The sequence below is a fragment of the Microtus oregoni genome, unplaced genomic scaffold (assembly GCF_018167655.1).
Source record: "Microtus oregoni isolate MIOR12 unplaced genomic scaffold, Mior012 000058F_ref0000040, whole genome shotgun sequence".
Classification (NCBI taxonomy): Eukaryota; Metazoa; Chordata; class Mammalia; order Rodentia; family Cricetidae; genus Microtus; species Microtus oregoni.
The window spans coordinates 4,815,620-4,836,803 of NW_024543834.1; the positions used below are offsets into that span (position 1 = coordinate 4,815,620).

The 21,184-nt window shown below is 43.0% G+C and overlaps 1 protein-coding gene across 1 annotated transcript in view; it reads right to left on the reverse strand.

The window, feature by feature from the left end:
• Window positions 1-21,184, reverse strand: part of Nbas (NBAS subunit of NRZ tethering complex) — a 312,059-nt gene that overhangs the window by 9,168 nt on the left and 281,707 nt on the right. Inside the window, exons 49-51 of the mRNA XM_041639422.1 lie at window positions 10,289-10,428; window positions 6,833-6,971; window positions 1,326-1,454 (exon numbers count right to left, since the gene is read on the reverse strand). Coding sequence (XP_041495356.1) covers window positions 1,326-1,454; window positions 6,833-6,971; window positions 10,289-10,428 — 408 coding nt within the window. The remainder of the gene's footprint in view (window positions 1-1,325; window positions 1,455-6,832; window positions 6,972-10,288; window positions 10,429-21,184) is intronic.

The window sequence follows — 21,184 nt, forward strand, 5'->3', positions numbered from 1 at the left end:
TCTTAACATGATGTGGCACCTCACAAGCTCTGAGGACCTTCTTACGGAGGAGCCCCACTAGTGCCATATAGTTCTCATTTACTTTCTGATTTTGATAGTTGATGGAGGAGGATGTGATGGAGAATCACGGTCAGACTGATTTGGTCCAGTCCTATCTTCCTGGGTTTACAAGAAAAAAAAAAGCCTCAGAAAAAACTCATTATAATTCTCAATTTTAGTGAAGATACAAGAAATATTCCCACCAGCAAGGAGATGGGAGGCTAGCAAGAGATCAACCCCCAAGTACTTCAGTCAGGCAGCCCAAAGGTCCTGCCAGCATCAGTGACAAAGGGCAGCCATTCCAAAGTCTCTGCAGACAGTCTTATACTACTTCAAGAATAAAACTGATCAAAAGCAACGGATCTTCAATGACCGTTGTCAGATCCAATGTATGTAACATTTGGGTACTTTGCATTAATAAAACATTTTATCAACACCATCTTTTCTTCTATTTCTTAGCTGTCTTCTGCAGCCAGCACAGACCTCTGTTCTACAACTCCCTTCTCTCTGCTCCCCAGAAGACATCTTGTTAACAGGGAGACAGCAGACAGTAAAATGATAGAGTCCACTTGCATCTCTGTGTGTACATGAACGTGAACACAATGCTCACGTGAAACAAGGATGTCTGTAGAGAAGGCTTTGGGGAAGGATCATTTGATGAGAATTTGCTATAACACAGCCCTGAGCTATTTAACTGAAGACTGCACATCTTAAGAGGAAGAGAGAGATCGCTGCTTTCCTCAGTCATCACAAGACAGCCAGCCTTGTGGGAGGAATCTCCAAAGGTGACTTAAGCACGCTTGTTTTCAAGGTCAAACGCTGCTTCTGCTGAGGCTCAGGTTCCAGAGGACCACAGTTCTGGACTTCAGATGTTGGCAGTGTGTGCTGCTGGGAAATGTTTCTGTCTGTGAGCAGCTACCACACACAACCCAGGAGATGGAAGCCAGCCTCAAGCAGATCAAATTTTTCCAGACCCAAATCCCAAGCAGCAAGGCACCCGGGCCACTGGTTCATGCTACTGAGATGCTGTTTGCTGTTTCTCTGTAAAGATGTTTGTCACATGTGTCTGTGTTCTCAGCAGTCATCTAGAGCCTGGATCATGGGAGAGGCTCAGGAACTGCCTATGAATCCAAGCATACACTGCCTGGATAGAAGAGAGGCACCTGCTATAGTCAAAGAATACTATATATAAAGCAGCTGGAAATTGATCATGGTTATTGTTAATGAGGATAAATGCACTCATTTACTTTTTTAAACAAGAGCAGTAGTAAATCAGCTGGGTATACCTTAGTGACAGTTGAGATTTGCTGCAGGGCCATGGCCTGTAGACTCTCATCTCCACTCTCCAACAGAAGCTTCAGGGACGGGAGCAGTAGGGACTGGTCCAACAGCAGCATACACAGTTCCTTCACATCCTGAAATCACAGAGGAGGTGAGTTCTACTCAGGGAAACAGGTGCAACCCTGTGCTGCGACTTCTGGATGCACCTTCACATGCCTCTTATTGTGTATATGTGGATACATATGTGTGGCTATGTTTGTGCATATATGTGTGTATGTGTGTATATGTATGTGTTTATATTTGTGTATTCATTGTGGGTTTATATTTGTGTATGTATGTGTGTATATGTGTGTTTATATTTGTTTCTATGTATGTGTCTATATGTGTTGTTATATTTGTACATATATGTATCTATGTATTTGTGCTTATATTGTGTATGTATATGTGTGTGTTTTTATGGTTATATGTATATGGATGTGTATATGTGTGTACGTGTGTGTGTGTGTGTGTGTGTGTGTGTGTGTGTGTGCGTGCGTGCATGTTTGTGTGACAGAGCTGCTGTCCATGTCATTCCCTTCCTGGTAAGCTGTGGCCATCTTTCCAGGTCTATCTGTGTATAATATCACTTTGAGTGGCAGGATACACTCACTATCTATTGCAGCACAGATCTAGTGCTACAATTTATTCTAATTCTCAAAGCCCTGTTTTCCCTATAAATAAAATGGAGCCAACTGTATTTGTTTTGCAGTTTTTGCTGTGTACCTGAGAATTAATATAAATGCACAGCGCTAAGCACACAGCAGAGACTTCATGGCAGCTGTCACCACTAATGAAGCCGACATCTAGTTCTTATCTACTGAGATGAAGGACATCGGCACAGACAATGTTTTAAAAATATGTTCAAAATTCTAATGCTAAAGTAAATGGAATTCTTGATATATTTAAGATATTCCATCATCATTTTGAAAACTACCTGTGGTTCAAAAGAGTGAACAAGTGTAGACCTGGATTTCATTCTTAGTTTTTAATTCTATTTGCTGAACCTGTCCCCAGAGAAAAGAACTCTGAATAAGGTAACAGAAGGCAATCCTTTACAACGAAGAGACAGAAAACACACAACTGTTTTGACTGCTGGCTACTTGAAGTGTCCTGACTGTATCTATGACATAAAGAACTGAACACTAGACCAAAGAGAAACAACGGTGTGGCCCATTATACTAAAGCAAGCCTACTTTGGAAAAAGAATGAAGGGTCACAGCCCTGCATGCGCTACACCACAGCAGAGCAGAGAACATTCCAAACCCAGGGCACTCTCAGCATCCCTGCCCAGCATTCCAGGATGGGAAGGCAATGATGATCAACTGAATGAGACAGTTTCCAAACTGGTGAGCTGCCTGAAGTTGAGCAGTGAGCTCCAGGGTTTCTGCTTTCATGAACTACCACCCACTGGGGCGGGCTTTTAGGGATACAGCTGGCCCAGAGTAGTTTCTGCTCCTGGAGGTGACCCCTCACTCTCACTCCAGTAGCACCCCAGTAAAACTCACTGGTTCACCTAGTTGGATGTCAGTGGTATCATTGGTCTGCTGTTGGCTCCTTATCTGGCTAAGTACACACTGGTTCACATCTCCCCAAGAATAGCGACACACAATTGATGTGGGATGTCCTTTTGTATATGTGGTGCTTTTTCATGAAAAAAAAAAAACAACCTATTTTGGCCAATAGCTTAGCACAGTAAAGCCAGGCAGGAAATCTGAACAGAGATATATAGAGTAAGCGGAGTGAGGAGATGCCATGTAGCTGGCGAAGGAAACAGATGCCACCAGAACCTTTAAACGGTAGGCCACAGCCTCATGGCAATATACAGATTAATAGAAATGGGTTAAGATGTAAGGATTAGCTAGGAATATGCCTGAGCTATTGGCCAAGTAGGGTTGCAATTAATATAGTTTCTGTGTGATTATTTGGGTCTGAGTGGCTGGGACATGAGCAGTCTCCACCTACACAATGACAGGCACCTCCGACTTGCCGAGCTCAGCCTCCATTCTACATCTCGCTGTACTCTTCATTACCTTCTCTCCTGCAGTTCTCTATTCACCTATATGCCCCCCTGTGAGGGTGCACAATGCTTCGTCTGCTCTAAAGGTACACTGAAAATTTATAAATGAGTCTCTCTTGGCATTCATGTCTGCTGTTTATTCAATAAGCTATCACTAATTGACATAGAGCCTCATTGTTTCATGTTTACACTAACTCTTTATTGACTGTAGCTCTAAATGACAATTTTTAATGAAAAGCACAGACACCATCTGAGAAGACAATTAATAGATAGTGTCAGCTTCTTTCTATTGCTGTGATAAAACCATAAGCAAAGGTGACTATGGGAATAGTTTATTTCATCCTAAAGCTTACAGTCCACCACAAAGGGGCGCTAGAGCAGGAACCTGGAGCCAGGAACTGAAGCGGAGACCATGGAGGAGCGCAGTCTGCTGACTTGCTCAGCCTGCTTTCTTTTACCACCCAGGACCACCTGCTCAGGAATGGCACCCTCTCATCAATCATTAATCAAGAAAACGAAAACGCCCCTCAGACTTGCCTTTAGGCAATCTGACAGGTTTTCTCATTTAAGGTTTCTCTTCCCAGATGACTCTACCTTGTGATAAAAATCTAAGCAGGGTAGATAGCACATGGCCCAGGCAAGGACTGTGAGGACACAGGATGCCAGTTTATGTGACCCACTTAGGAATGTACAGTCTCTTAGCTAATCTTCTCCAGGGCTTGTACTGCAAGAGATGAATTAAGAGACTTACACAGGGAACTACAAGAAGACCAAGCAGCAGAGAGAGCACAAAACCACTGAAGCTGACAACTTCACAGTTCAGACAGTCAGGACACGACATCATAAGAAAGACAGGCCTTGAAAGGGGACACATAAGCAGGCCCAAGCTCAGGGATAAGCCTTGGCCTGGTGTTGCCAGGGAAGTCACACCAGTCCACTGACACCCTTTTGGCCTTTATACAACCTGCAGGGACTCAGCAGATCAGTGTCAATAGGTGTTTTAGAGCCTGAGAGGGACTGTGTGCAGGTGTGTGTTGCTCACACATGCAGAGGAGCTGTCTGCTCCCTCTGTTGTAGGTTCTGACGTGTCATACCAGTGAAGGCTGTGCTGGGCATGGGGCTATCCATGGACTCCTGGTCTTCAGAGCTGTTCAAGAAAGGCTGGGCCTAGATCTGACTTCTGACTGCAAAATCTGCCTCCATCTATCACCTCCACCCAGAGACTCAGGGATTCTGACCTGAAACACCTGCTTGCTATGTTTGCCAGGCGTTAGTACACACCATGTCATTTGGTTTGTTCCAAAACCCTTTAAAGAAGGCATTTTAGCCCTGTTAATGAGAGGAGGTTGAGGAAGAAGCAGGTAAAAGGGAAATAGTTTGGATGTCATGGGAGAGTTTAAACCAAGCTCCCAGCACCGTCAAAAGTGCTCAGTTGTGAGGAAGGATGACCACTCTTGAGGTTCCCAAGCTGGGCTTAGCCAGGCTCATCTGGGTGACCTGCTTCCACACAGCAGCCAGCAGCCTCTGGGACCCTAATTCCTGGCAGGCTGCTGACAGAAAGTGCGGACTTAGAGCTGTCCATTCAGGAATGCCATGATCTTGTTTACATTTCTTATCCCACACGCCCTCAGCTCTTGAGGAGACTTTTATATTGCCATGGATACAGACTGAGAAGCACTGGCCACAGCTAGCAAAATCACAGGATGCACAACTTTGGAAAAGCAATGATTTTCATTTGCTGGTAATTTTTCACAAGAAAAACCATCATAGCTGTACAGAAGCAGGTAGAAGGAGGAACAGCGTGAAATCACACACACACAAAAGTGCTCTGATAAGTCATGGAGGAGAGAAAAAACTGTAATCATGAGGCTTGTAGGTGATGAGAAACAGGGACAAGGGAAGAGGTGGGTCCGCCTCAGGGCCCTGTCACAACTGGGCACACACGTCATTAGCCGTGGGCAGAATAAAATAACTGAGGAGTGGGTAATCTTAGCACCATGGTGAAGAAAATTATTATGGAGCTCTGAGATTAAGCTGAGCAACTTTGAAATGTAAAATAAATTCAAGACTCTTTTATTTTGTAATAATTACGTTCTCTCCCTAGTAACACTTTAACTTTTTATTGAGCACATTTAACAATAAAAATAATGCTTATCATTTACTAATCTCCTGTAATCATGACATGCAAGGAACATTTTTATATGCATGCCCAACATGAGGAAGGAGGCTGAGCTTAAGAAGCAGTCAGTGGCAACAGCACTCATTCAGTAGCTACTTTTCTCTCCAGCAAGTTAGACAGAGACTGTCGCAACCTACTCCGAAGCGGCAATTAATCCACTCCCTTCCCACCTCAAGAAGTCTGGATCTATGAGTGGTGGCGTGGTGGTTAGGAGCCCACAGGGAGGTTCAGCCCCGCCTTAGAGCTAGAGACACAGTGGTGGAGACAGAACTGCCAGGAAGTAACTCGAGAGCCTACGCAGACCTTTCTAACCAACATTCAATTCAACAGAACAGCTAAGGGTCAGTCTTGACATTTGGTCCTGATTGGTCAGAGCTCCACCTTAGCTCATATGAAGAGGGCCATGGTACACAGCTCCAAACACACACTCCACTACACTATTTTAGCTGCTGGTACTTTAAGTATTTTATAGAATTCCTCTGTCATTCCAGTGGTTGGAAGAGTTCTTTAAACAAATAAGCCTTTAAAAATTCAACAAAAACACTTTCTCAGTCCCAAATTTGGAAAACAACATTAAATGTTCATTCAAGTAAGAGTGGTTTTCTTGAGTGATCACAATGAGGATTTATAGGCCCAGATTTATAATTTTGCTTTCAAGTTTATGCCTTACCTGGCAGAAACTCAAAACCAATTAATTCATTTAATGGCATTATCCAAATGCTTAAATTTAAGAATATGAGTTGCCCCAACAGTATACTGCTGAGTGGACATAGAGCAGGCTACTATAACAGAAAACACCAAAGTTTCCATGGTGCACGTATTACGAATACTCCAATGACACTTAAGTCATTGGGACAAAGGAGGTGGCCGAGTCTCTGCTGTCTCTGCTACAGAGAGAACTGCTGTGACTATCCCGTGTTCTTATAATGACTTATAATGACACAATGACGTATGCAAAGATCAGAGTGCTTGCTCGGTTAGACAGACAACACCTGAGTCACTGAGTTCCCTCAGAACGTCCGCCAGGATGGGCCATAAAAAGGCCTCCTGAGGGAACTGCACTGGGATATGCCCTGGAACTCAGAGCGCTGGCAGGAAAAAAACACCTTCCAGGCATCCTTGCAGCGCTGCTCTTCCTCATGAGATCTATTACAAATTATTGGTCTTTACTAGAATTGCTTAAGCTAAGTGTTCTAGTACAGCTACAACTGCCTAGAAGAGAGGGCGCTGAGAAGAAAGAGGCCATCCCGGGGAAGCCGCTCGCAGCGTCCACTCACCTCCACAGGCAGCATCTGCTTGGTGTTGTAGAGAGAGCGGCAGATGTTCAACACCTCACCCCCTAGCTCCCGCTTGTTCTCTGCTGTGCATCTGGTCAGCATCACAGTCGTCAGTCTCACCCATGGGCTGCTGCCTGCGCTGCTCCTCACAGAGAAATGTGCAAAACATTGGAGGGGATTAAAGCTCTCACAACTGTGATACATTAAACAATAACAACAACAAAAATTCCTTCCAATTCTGAAATAAGGTCTTTATGGCGGCTCACACCTGGAGAGTACATAATGTGCTCCTTTAGTCTATCCTGTGGAGAAGGTGACATGGAGGAGATGTGCAGGCCTCTGTGGCATGAACAAGCAGAGGGCACCCTGGGGCATCAGATGTCCTGAGAGCTCAGGCTCCTAAGACTTTATAGACCCAGTCTCAAATTCTCACCCCATGGTAGTACTGCCAATACTAGAATCTCTATTTATCACTCTCTGCTCTGGCGACTAGGACCCAGGAACCTGCAGTTAGCAAGCATTGGCAGGCCCTGGGTAGCTTTAGCAAGACCACAGGAAAGCAGTTCCGGGACAGTGAAGGTGCTGCGGTGAACAGAGCTGGTGTGACAGAGTCAGGCATGGTAGGACATGAGGGACTGGGCTCACTAGTTCAAGGCCATTCTGGGCTACACAACCAGACTCTGTCTTAAACAACCACAAACCCAAACTAAACAGTTAGGGTGAAACGCACTCTTTAGAACACAGTCAGCATGCCATCACTGTCACAGACGATAGAGACCTGGGCCATGTTTCTTTTTCCTTTCTAAAAGCATCAGGCTATAAGACAAACAGAGACCATCTCCTTCTCAGTTTGCTTCAGGAGTTCCTAAAGTTCCACCCTAGGGCTCAGGCAAAGAGTTTCTCCCACATGTTCTCTCCTGCTCCTGAATTGCTCCAGGGAAACCATTTTCAGGGAAGCATCCTTCTTCCCATTCCAAGATGTGGAAGGTTTGCTGGTCTAGGGCAGAATTTCTCACTGAGTACCGAAGATCAGTACTGGAGCGAACAGGCCCGAGCAGGTCCCAGGGCCTCATGCTTCTTAACAATGAAATGCAGCCTCAGACAGACAGTGACGTGTTCAGAGGAGAGGGGCCACATGGCCAACAGCACAGGATGAGGCAGGTACCCCAAGTATCTCTGAGGACAGAGAGGCGAGAACCCAAGGCTATGGTGGGGCCACTCCTGGTGAGAACTCCGTCTCCTTCCCTCGTTAGCTATGAACAAACTGAAGTGACTTAACTTTTGAGACTCAGTTCCTTCATCTACATAACCAGGTAAAACTACCTTTGCATGTTTGTTGTGTAAATGATTGGTAATGTATTTAAACTGCAAGCTCAATACTGTGAGTGCTTAATAAATGGGAATTATTTGTTCCATATGAATTCTCAAGGAGCACTCTAAGCTTTGTTTTAAAAACCAGGTAACAAATTTCCTAGTGAAAATACCAGAACAAAGTGCTGTGTTCATGCTGTATATTAGACATGGCCGTGACGAACTGTACGACACTTCTGAAGGAGACACTGGGCTTAGATACAGGGAAAAGAGAGACACTCTAATACTTCAGAAACAATTTAAATTGCCTTAAAAGTCAAGTAATGATCTCTTTCTCACACACATATAATATATATCTTTTTAGATTTACAATTACGCTTGCGTTCTTCAGTTACCCATGAAAATACAATCCAAAAAACATTAAAAGGAAAATTCCAAAAGCAGTTGCATGATGATGATTCAGGGTATCCATGCTACATAAGGGTTCTTCTTTCTGTCGGTCATTTAGCTGCCCCCTCTGCTAACAGAGTGTCAACTGTATCCCGGTGCCTGTACTTAACTAATCCTTACTTATTCGGTGGTAGCCTGCACCAGCGGAAATAGTGACAATGGCAGCTCAGACATGCCAAAGGGAAGCCATAAAGCGTCCCCTTTAAGTGAAAATTGGAAAGTTATCAACTGTAGGGAAAAAAACCCTGTATGTTGACATTGCCAAGACCTGTCGTGAAAACAAATCTTCCACCTGTGAAACTGTCAGGAAGGAAAACGAAATTCAACCGTGCTTCTATTGTACACTGAACTGCAAGGTTACAACCACAGGGGACTAAAGAGATGGCTTAGTGGGTGTCAGTGCCTGCCCTGCAAACATAAGGTCCTGAAGTATGAGGTCACATCCGGTACCCACATAAGGCACTTGTCTGCAAGCCCGGCTGGAGGTGCTGACACGGCTGCATGTGTCTGCAACACCAGAATTAGGGCCTGGAGAGAGGTGTGTACTGAGAGCCTGGATAAAGTAGTTTAGACTCAGTCTATTTCAAGCAATAGGATGGAGAGGGAGAGACAATTTTGCTTGCACTCTGGCCTTCGTATTGGTGTGCATACCTACCTACATGAATATAACACACACAGATATAACACAACACACATCTATTTTTAAACAAAAATTATCCTGTATCAAATTCATTTCTGGTGCTGTAATTTGGTCAAAAGCCCATGCCTGGGGAGGTCACAGAACCCAGAGTATAACTTGCTAATGTTATTTTGCTTAATGACCATCCTGTCAAACTGTCTTCTACACATGTATGTGTGTATTCATTGACCTCAGTTGCCCACAATCTTGGCCAGAGGAGTTTCAACACCATGAAGGCTCAGAGAATACTGTGGAAGAAGTAGGGGAGGGTAGAAGAGCCAGAGAAAGTGGAGAAGGGTGTGAAATGCTGTATCCAGCAAGATCAAGCCCGCCTAAATCCCAGCATAGGTAGGTAGATCTCCAGGCCCCACCACTTACAGAGGAGCTGGTGACACTGGGAATGGTTTTCTGTTCTGTTTGTTTTTTTCCCTGAGGATGTAGCTACTGGTAGACCACCATGCTGCAGTGGATAGTGCCATACCCATGCACATACGGGCAGCAATATCTGGACTTACTGGGTTATCAAAAAAAAAATACAAATAAAGATGGATTTGGGAAGGGGCATGTGGTGGGGTATGAGATGAGACTGAGAGGAAAATGGGGAATAGTCATAATCATATTTCACTGTATACATGTAGGAAATTCTTAAGAAAAAAATTAAAAAAATAATAAAAAGAGAAAAAAATCACTGCCACAGTACATAGTAAGTGCTTAGCTAGTATGGACAAAAACATTAAATCTGTGCAGAGAGGTACAGGAACATGTATAGGAAAAGCATGGCGGAGAGCAGAGTGTGGTACCATCCACATTTTCAGAGTGCTTAGAACATAAGCTCCTCATATAAGGAATAGTCTGTCTGAAACCTTGATATATGTGTATGCAAGTCCACACAGACACACACAGGCATGCACACCTCCTCTCTCTCCTTTCATTAGCTTCGCTGAAGATATTACATTTTCCAAACTGACATTCAGACAGAGGATGTCAAGTTAGGCTAAACTTATCATAATACTTACACACATTCACTTTTCATAGGTGGCCAAGCTTGCAAGAGTAAAATCAAGTGCTGAAATTCAATCTCACTATGACTAGATTCTAGGAGTTCCGTGAACAGAGAGTGGCGGTTTTCTTCATTCTCAATGTCAGCTATGTCTACCTGGAAGAAGCAATATACAGTTGAAGCGCATGGCAATGCAGAGTTGGTTCACAGAAGGTTGCATGTGACTATATGAGAAAATAACCTTGAAAATTCTGGTCACATATTGAGTGAAAATTAATAGCATCAAAACCCAAACCAGAACAAAACTCTGCTATGGTTCAGATGTGTGCCATCTGAAAGCTTCCAGGTAGAGAGGCTGGTCCTTAGAGGTTGCTGGCACAATGGCCTTTGAAAGGGACTATGGGACCTTACTCTTGCCTGACTCCATTACCCAACTACTCCCAACAGAAGGTGGCACAGTCAAGAAGGCCATTGCCAGAGATGAACCAGTGCCATCACTGTCTTTTATCTTCTGTACCTGCAGCGGCATAAACCTCTGTTCATTACATACTCAGAATGCCTCAGGCATTTCATTCCAGTAATGAAGAAACACCCTAATACACAAAGCTTCAGAAGTTCAAATACTTACAGTGAGGTCTCAACTTTCCTTACCAAAATAAAGTCAAACAAATAGCCTTCTCCACATCAGTCAATGGCATTTAACACGTTAAAATACAGATTGCTTTTACTTTTGAAACTAGTATTTAAGTATACTTAATATCAAATGCATTTAGAATGTTTAAATTGTCTAAAGTTAACTCCTAATACTCATCAGAAAACTGTTTTGCTTCCATGTGCCTACAAAGTCCTCTTATTTGACCCAAAGATTCTATGCAAGTTCACTTGTCACATGATGCTTTTGCTACAAACCAAACTAAACCAAACACGCAATTTATGCCCATTCTCTTTCTGCATAGCCAACCAAACAGCTTCTCTTCCAATCCGGGCAGTTGTAAACACAGTGCCCGTGTAGAGCCTCTGGGGGAAATGGCAGTCATTTTACACTAAAAAGTGGTTTTGACAAAAGTAAGTCAGCTTCCCCTTATTAGTTTCTCTTCACTTAGGTTCTCAGCATTTGGGTGGACAGACAATCATAATGGCAAATACATGATGGTATGTGTTCACAGGAATTCAGAAAATCACACCTTGAAAGGATAATGAGAATGGATTTTACTTATGCATTTGTTAAATTGTCATACACTAGTGCATGTTTCCAAAACATTTATTTAATGGCCACGATGGCTCTGATGGATGACACCATCTGAAGAAGTAACACCACAGATTCTGCAATGTTGTAAATGGTCATCTGTACTTTGAAATTATCGGCAATTACTACAAAAAGCCCAGGTCCGGCAGTGACCCACTGGGTCATCCCAAGCCCACCTTGAAGCCCTAGGCCATTCAGATCTGGAAGAATAGCCCCAGAGCACTTCATAGGTTTTGAAATAATTTCACAGTATAGCAAGACAGTTGACCCTATCACAGCTCCATGACGGGGACACTCAGAGTGAGCAACCTCAAGGAACATAGACCTGTGTCAACTGTCCTAGTGCTGGGACTCTCAAGTGACAGAGCCAAAGGTAATCAGAGCTACATGTTCTGGCAAGAGGACGGAACACTAGAAAAGCTCAACATTATTTAAGCAAGGCTTCCAACTGAGAGCAGGCAGTTGTCTCAGGAATAAAGAAACAGGTTGTAAAACCCAAATTCAAGACCTGTAGTTATTACCCAACCTCCTCACCTTCAACCATCTCCAGCCTCAAGGCCTGTTGAGGTTTCCCACTGACAATCACACCCATTCTGCCTCGGCTACCTGGAACTGCTCCTTGGCCAGGAACATTCTTCTTCCAGATACTGGTGGAAGCTTAGAGATCCGTTTTCTCAAAGCGGTGAACATCACCCTTCAGGTGACGGCCCTGCTTACCTGACTGAATGCACACCCATGCCTGAGCATCTTTCTGTTTCGTTTTCCTTTTTAGTACTTAAAAAAAATGAGGCTCTTTTGGCATGAGAGAACTGAGTGGCCAAACTTACAAATAAATGATAATTTATCATTTATAAGACAATTTAGCAGAAGTAATGTTAAATCCTCATAGATTTGTCATAAAGTTTTGGTTGGTTTTGTTACTGGAGCTAGAAGACTTAACAATAAAATGCTGCTAGACAAGGAAGAGAACACTGCTGGAACAACAGACGACAGCGATTACGTGCCCCAATAGATTTCAGGGAAGCCCCTTGCTCTGGGCCTCGTTTTCCTCACTTGGACAATGGCCTTTTAAAAAAGCCAGAGGTCTCAGGTCATGAGGGTGCAGCTTGATGTCTGCATCAGGGAGCGGGGCTGACCTCTTCATTCTCCATAACTTAGAGTTTCCTGAGCAGAGGTTTGTGCTTAAAAGAAAAGCACTGAAGACCCAGCAAACAGTGCACTGCTAACATGCTCAGTAATACGATGATCAAGGAGTCTGTGATTAAATGAAGATAATTAACAATAAGCAGCTTACCTTTTTATTATAAAGCACAGGCTCTATGTGGGTTGTGCTTCTATATGTGATATGTATCTCATGAAGAGATTTCTTTTAAAGTTATGTTTTAACATCTAGATTCAATTTCTTTCCAAAAATTGTAAAATCTTATAAAATTTGAAAAGATTTCATCAAAAAGGGAAATCTAACTATAAATTAAACTTTCATGTTTTATTAGTTTGAGAATAGTTTCAGTTTATGAATACTTTAATAGAATTTTTGTGTAAATATACTATATATTGTGTAAACGCTGACACAAGCACAATTGTGAACTGCTATACACACGCTCGCCAGCCATCTCAGTACAAGTGTGAGCTGCTGTACACACGCTCGCCAACCATCTCAGTATCCTAACTCCTCAAGCCAGGTGAGCTCTTCAGTCTGAGGAAAACCATGGGCAGCATATGCTGCCAAAGACAAGAACAAAACTTCTGTGAGAAACGTGAACTTTAATAAGCTTGTATCTGCCACTTCCCAACAACGTGTTTCTAATAACACAGATTGACAGCGACATGAATTGGATTCTTTTTTTTTTCATGGTCTTGGTTCTAATCTTTTTATTTATTTATTTTTTTATTAAAAATTTCTGCCATCTCCCCACCTCCCATTTCCCTCCCCCCACTCCTCCCTCCCTCCCTCCCTCCCTCCCTCCCTCCCTCCCTCTCCAGTCCAAAGAGCAGTCAGGGTTCCCTGCCCTGTGGGAAGTTCAAGGTCCTCCCCCCTCCATCCAGGTCTAGGAAGGTGAGCATCCAGACAGGCTAGGCTCCCACAAAGCCAGTACATGCAGTAGGATCAAAACCCAGTGCCATTGTCCTTGGCTTCTCATCAGCCCTCATTGTCTGCCATGTTCAGAGAGTCCGGTTTTACTATCCTGAGCAAGGTAACCCAGACCCAAAAAAGATGAACATGGGATGTACTCACTCATAATTGGTTTCTAGCCATAAATAAAGGACACTGAGCCTATAATTCATGATCCTAGAGAAGCTAAATAAGAAGATGAACCCAAAGAAAAACATAATTATCCTCCTGGATATTGGAAGTAGACAAGACTACAGGGCAAAAATTGGGAACTTGGGGGTGGGGGTAAGGGGAAATGGAGAGAGAAAAGTGAGAAGGGGAGGATGGGGAGAGCTTGGGGGAATGGGATGGTTGGGATAAAGGAAGGGTGGATATGGGAGCAGGGAAGTATATATCTTAATTAAGGAGGCCATTTTAGGGTTGGCAACAGACTTAACTCTAGAGGGGTTCCCAGGTGTCCAGGGAGATGTCCCAAGCTAGTTCCTTGGGCAGCTGAGGAGAGGGTGCCTGAAATGACCCTATCCTATTGCCATACTGATGAATATCTTGCATATCACCATAAAACCTTCATCTGGCGATGGATGGAGATAGAGACAGAGACCCACATTGGAGCACTGGACTGAGCTCCCAAGGTCCCAATGAGGAGCAGAAGGAGGGAGAACATGAGCAAGGAAGTCAGGACCGCGAGGGGTGCACCCATTCACTGAGACAGTGGGGCTGATCTATTGGGAGCTCACCAAGGCCAGCTGGACTGGGACTGAAAAAGCATGGCATGAATTGGATTCTTAATACTATATAACACATAAGAATTGATTTTACATAGGAAATGGCCTAATGTTCAGGAGCTACCTAACTTAATCAACAGATATTTTCCAAACAGTCAGCATGTTTCATCAACATACATCAGAGTGAAAGGCAGATCAATGGATTCATTTTCTAGTTTTACAAAAAAAATATGAAAAAAAAAAGCTGCTGCCATGACTTGTAGAAGGAGCTGGGGGGTGCTTCCCACTGCCAGGCTCCCAGACGCCTGGCTAGCTTATGCCCCGAAATAACAACACACAAATTGTATTCATTTAAACACTGCTTGGCCCATTAGCTCTAGCCTCTTACTGGCTAACTCTCATATCTTGCTTTAACCCATACCTAATAATCTGTAGCACCACGAGGTGGTGGCTTACCGAGAAGATTCTAGCGTACGTCCATCTTGGGCTGGAGCTTCACTGTGTCTGCTCCAGAGAGGAGAGGCATGGCAATTGCCTCACCTCCTCCCAGCATTCTGTTCTGTCTACTCCACCCACCTAAGGGCTGGCCTATCAAATGGGCCAAGGCAGTTTCTTTATTAACCAATGACCTTCCTCCATCAATGACTTCAAATTCCAGACGGTAACTAATATTTAGGACAGAAGCACTTGTAGATTTGCTACAGCACTTAAGAATGGCGTCCACATCTATAAGAAGAACTAGTGAAACCTTTGCTTCCTCTCCAGTGACTGGGCATCTGTTTGGGTTTTCCTCTTGTACATCAACCTCAACACTGTATTTCATATGCTGAGCACAAAGAGAGAAGCTCTAGTCTGGAAGAAACAAGACTTCACAGAGATTGGATTTTAGAAAGAAGACTTAAAAGATGAAATAGAAGAAATTAAGATATGGGTAGAGTGAATCCTGAAAACCCAGAAGATTCTTACATTCCTCCTAGATTCTTGCACAACACATGACACGTAATGAGATGGAAAGACACTGAATGAAAATAAAGCACATTTAATATATTATCAGAGGAGAACCAGAGAAATTTTGTTGATCTGGAAGGCTGTGGCATTCAGATGGTAAAATGACTAACGACATGCATGGACAGATAACAGGACATTGTTAAAATTACCAGCTAACACCACTCATATGTTCTGAGGAGTCTCCTTCCTGCTGGAATTTGCAATGGTAGAAGTGGAAGTGAACCACACAGACGGGGACTGTAGAAATCCCTCGTGCTTCTGTAACTGATAGTTTTAGACAGGAAAAGATGCAAAAGCAGTGCATTCCTCAGTGGCTTACAGAGGGGAGGGGCGAGTGTTAAGTGTGAACATTTACTCACCTATATACTCGGGGTTAAGCCTCTACTCCCAATGGTAAGGTAGAGCTGAAGTATAATAGCTTCCTTGAAATAAGGATTTGTGTTTTAACTAGGTCAGCCCTAGCCCCCGGTATATTAAGAGTGAATTCAATGACCTCCTACCCAACAGCTTAGCCTCCAGCACTAGGGTGCAATAAGTTCCCAAGAGTCGGAATTGTGAATTCTAAGATTATTTCCCAGCTGGACTCCCTGGCCCCACAACTGAATCTGTGCACTGTTGTTCTGCCTACAAACTGCAGCATGGCTACTAGAAGAGCAGTGGACTGAGCGTAGCTCCCTCCAGCCATGGCCAAAGCTCTAAGGAAATCCAGTTTTTATTGTGTATATTTTAACTTTTTTTCTCTTAACATAAACAAGCAGCTAAACCCAGAGCCAGGCCCTAATGGTGGGGCTCTAGAAATAAGAGGCAAATCCCTTCTCAAGTCACTGGAAAGATTAAAGGAGAGAAAGCAAGGCTAGCACCACCTCTTCACAGCTCACACTGTTGGTCCCAGGGGCTGTGCCACTTTGCTTTCTCACTGAAATCAACCTGGGTCATACCAGACTTTGGCTCTGCTCTGCTCAAAGGAGTGATAATGGCTAGGATCCCCACTACACACAAAGGGAGACACATCAGGCTTCTAAGGAAGTTCCCATGCAAAGTGTCTCTTAGGCTGACCCCATTCCTGGAGTAAACTCCCAGGCATCTGACTGTATATGAAAACGGATGGGTCATGGCCTGCTCCCTGCATTGTGTTATGTGTTATAGAAACAAGACCCTGGAGTGGATTTTGAAAGACATAGCTTTTGTTAAAGATAAGAAAGACTCTTCCTGCCAAGCTGGCAGGATAGAGTGTCTAGAGGTTCTGACAGAAGACAAGAGACTGTTGGGTCAGAAACAAAGACCTTTTATACTCACAGGAAAAGTGGCAGTCACCAGCATTTTCTGCGTCAGTTCCCCAAGTCCTTAGGCTCAGAAGCAGTACTTAGAAAGCGACACACACATGAGGTACAGGTTGCAAAGAGCCCTACACTCAAAGACTATGAGCCTGCTGTACTGAACGGCACGTGTATGTGACCTGCTCATAGGAGACAGTACCTTCCCAGGCCATGTCTATAAAATGCCAATGAAAAGAATCTTGAAGCAATCTTTAGTCAGTTCCTCTGCGCACGAGCCTCGCTGAAGTGCAAGAGATCTGTAGAAAATTACTTTCCAGAAGCCTTTTGAAATTCCTATAATTATTATGTTGGGAAAGAGTCCAAAACTATCTTTTAATATCTTTAAGTCTTCCCTGATGCATCTGTATACTTATGAGTGCAGGTGTGTATGAGTGTGGAGGCCCAAAGTTGATGCAGAGAATCCTTCTCTATCACTTTTCCGCCTTATTCTTCGTGCTAGAGTCCCCGAGACAAACCCGGAGCTTGCCCATAGGGCTAGTCTGGCGAGTTTGCTTTAGGGATACCATTTTCATCGTACACGGCTGGAACTGCAGGTTGATAGGGTTCTCTTGCTTGGATAGCAAGTTCTTTAACTGCTGAGCTGCCTCCTCAGCACAGCCAGGACTATCTTACTGCTGTCAAACTCTTTAGTAAAGAACATAAAATGCAGGTTCTTAGACACAGCTTTCCAGATCTAAGTGCTAATGAACTTGGGAAGAGCAACATTTACTCTGACATTTGACACACTTAAATTTGAAAAGCTATGTCTCTGTATTTAGACTCATGAGCCCACATGACAGGGACTTACACTTATGCTCATATATGTCAACACATGCTCTTTTAGCTCTTGTCAGTCCAGTTACATATTCCCTTTAGTAAGTCCACTCCTTTTCCTTGGGAATCTAGAAATTAGAAAACCATAAGAAAATAATGGCAGTTTAGGTTTTCAAAAACTTAGAGGCTCTGTTTGTCCCTATCCTGGTTGAGAACAGTGCTAAGATGCCATCAGCAAACTACTTACTTCCAGTTATGATGACTATGCTTCAGATTTTCAGTTAAAAATTGTTAGTCATGATCAAATCGAGTAGTCAGCACAGAAAATTGAACATCATATGATCAATGTACACTTTGTGTGTGTTTGTATATATGTGTGTGTGTACAAACGGTATAATTAAAATAATGATAACTTTCTAGCAGACAGCTTTGTTCCAATATATTTGCAGAATATATTTAGGAATATTAGTTGAAGAGTCAGAAAAATTAAGTAATTTTAAGCTGAAAAAAAATCACCATTTCATAAAATTGACAAGTTATCAAAGCAAAAATGAAGGAAGGATTTACCTGAGCCCAAAAAGTTTAATTATGTGGGTATTATACAGGCTTCCGGAAGTGTGAGGACAGATGGTTAGTACGAGCATTTTGAGAATTTCTCTCTCTAAAATACCTGAAATCAATGCTCCTGGCTCGATCAGGATGGGGATCTAGGCAGTAATGACAACCTCCAGCTTCCATGATGTGGAATAGTCCAAACAAAAGCTCCCTTGAGTGCAGTCTAAGTTACTGATGCAGCCTCTAACTTAACACAGAGGTCACGGATGAGCTAGTCCAACCCCTGTCTCAGCCTTCCTTTCCAGTGCTACAATTACAGGCCAGCTACACACCTACCTGGTATTTCCACAAGTTCTGAAGATCTGAACTCTGGCCCTCATGCTTAGGGGACAAGAATTTAACCCACTACGCTGTTCCCCCGATGGAACTGACCTGCACATGCTCGGCGTATCATTCCCTCCATCCTAGTCCCAGAAGTATCTGAGAAAACTGGCAATATTTCACAAGCACCTGCATATTTAGTGTCTATTTGCTACTGACACTAACTAAATGTTATAAAACTGAAAAGGGCAAAAGACAGATGTGACTCAAACACGAGAGTACTGTTTTGGTTTCTAAGTATTGCTGCTTTCTTCCATGTTGAATTAGGGGACTTTCGTCCTTTCCTCTAAGTCAGTTTGTCAAGTGGCTGCAGCTGCTTATCAGACAGACTCATTGTCCTTGAAGGAGAAGGCCTAACACACTGTTCTCAGCCGAAGCCATTTTTACCTTAAACTTTCTGGTCTACTGGACATGAACCGGGCAGTGCACCTGATTATTTCTCTTCCTTCAGGCACTGACAGCAGCTCACTGTTGCTGCAGGCACGACTACACAAGCGCTACCACAGAACATCCAAGTACTCTATGGGTAGAACTGCTACAAACCTGTGTACCTTCGGTAAGAGTGATACTGAGCTCTGCTCCTGTGACTCCTCACAAATAACAGGATGATTAATGTAAAGAGGCAAAATAATTATGTGATTCTGTTCACAAATTTGATGATGTCATGCTGTGACACTCATACAAAGAGCTTCAAATACAAACAAAAAATTGTAGGCACAGTAGAAAAACAGAAACACAAAAGGTTAACAGGGCTGAGCTCTAGGCAAAACCAGACCTGTGATGATCCGTGGGGGAGTGTGGCCTCCTGTGGAAATGGAATGTGGAGAAGATTGTGAAAACCCCATCCCATCACCAAGTGTTAACTAGAGTCTCCCCCACTGATCTAAGTGACATATTTCAGTGTTGAGACACACAGCTTTCTTAACCAGCCTTAGCCTCATTCCCCATGTGAGGAGCGGGACAGCAAGAACACCTGTGCCTGAGAACTATATTTGTGTGCACTGACGTCCAGTGCATGGGAGGCTCTCAAAAGCATGGAAACAAGTTGGGGCTTCTATGGATTTATCAGTTCAGGAAGAATATCAGACAGTAAGTGCTTCAGAAATGATGGGCATGCTAGAAAAGAAGAAGACTTGAAGAGAAATCCCAAAGACCAGCTCTGGAAGATTTAAGCAAAAACAAATAATTTTGATGGATTAGAGCCATGAAACAAAACAAAAACACTTATGACCACACTGAAATAAATAAGCAAGTAAAATAATATGTTTAGGTGGACAAGTGATGGAAGAAAATCCAATCATAGAAATATTATTCTCATGCAGTAATCACCAATTCATGCTAAAATAAGTACACGAAAGAACGATGAGAGAACATAATAATAATAATAATAATAACCTCAAACTAATAAACTACCTAATAATCATAAAAAAGTACTCCTTCATAGTACTTCAGGTTGATACTATTAGTCACGAAACAAGTCCTGATGTAACGCACCAAGAAAGACACATCACTTCTGTGGTCTCCTACTAAAAACACAAAACCTGAAAACACGAAATGTCAAATTAAGTGACATTTTACAAAATAATTTCCCACTGCTTTTTACAAATAACAAGATCATAAAAGACCAAACACATAAACAGACTAAAAAGTTGTTACAGATTTAAGGAGATAGGACAGCGCAGTGTGTGACTTGGGTGGATGTGGTTCAGAAAAGGGACTAGAGGAGGAGCAGAGGAGCTGGGTATCAGTCAGGAAGCGGTACTAAACTCGTGTGGCTATGATTGAGCCATTACTATTTGCAGCATTGAACTGAAAAATACACAGAAATTTATGTACAATTTACACACCTTTTTGTAAGTCTCACATCACTTCAAAATAAAAGTACAAACCTCAGCTGCACTGCTTCTCAATGCCCAACAGTCAAACGCTCTTATTTTTTCTTTCCCTTTAGTTCTCTGCAGCCCACATGAGCACAGAAGACAAGTCTCCTTGTACAGCATGGCCAGTGTGAGGAGATTACTGAAATCATGCAATTAGAAAGCTTCTGCACAGAAAGGAAATAGCGGAGTGAAGAGTATAACAGGAGGGAGTCTTGGCTAGCTGCTCATCTGACATCCGACTAAATCTGCAACCAAGAAACTTCAACTCGCTAAATCCAACCACAAACTGGAAAAAACGAATTAAATAGACAGTTCTCAAAAGAGAAAATGCAAATTACCAATAGATATATAGAAAATGTTCAACATCCTTACTCACCAGGGAAAAACAAATAAAAGCCATACTGAGATTCTATTCCACCCTGGTCAAAATGGCTCAAATAATGAAAATAAATGCTAGTAAGGATGCAGGGCAAAATAAACCATTAGGCACTAGTGGTAGGAATGCAAATAGGCCAGACACCAAGGAAGTCAGCATAGAGATCTTTATAAAACTAGACACAGGGCTACCTTATGATCCGGCTACACCTCTCCTAGGCAAAAGAGCTGAGATATTCTACATCGGAGCCCAGCAGAGGGATCTGCATATCACAGTGATCAAGGGATGGGATTAGCTTACATGCCCATCGAGACGAGTGGATAATGTAAATGTGATGCACACACAATGGAGGTCTATGAAGCCATAAAGAAGAATGAAACTATATCACCAATGAGAAACAAATAGAAATAGAGATCTATAGGTTAAGCAAAATACACCAGGCCCAGAAAGGCAAACAGTGTGCCTTGTTTCTCATATGTAGACCCAGAATTTCAAATCTACACAAGACATGCGGGCAGACAGAAGACTGCTGGAGAAG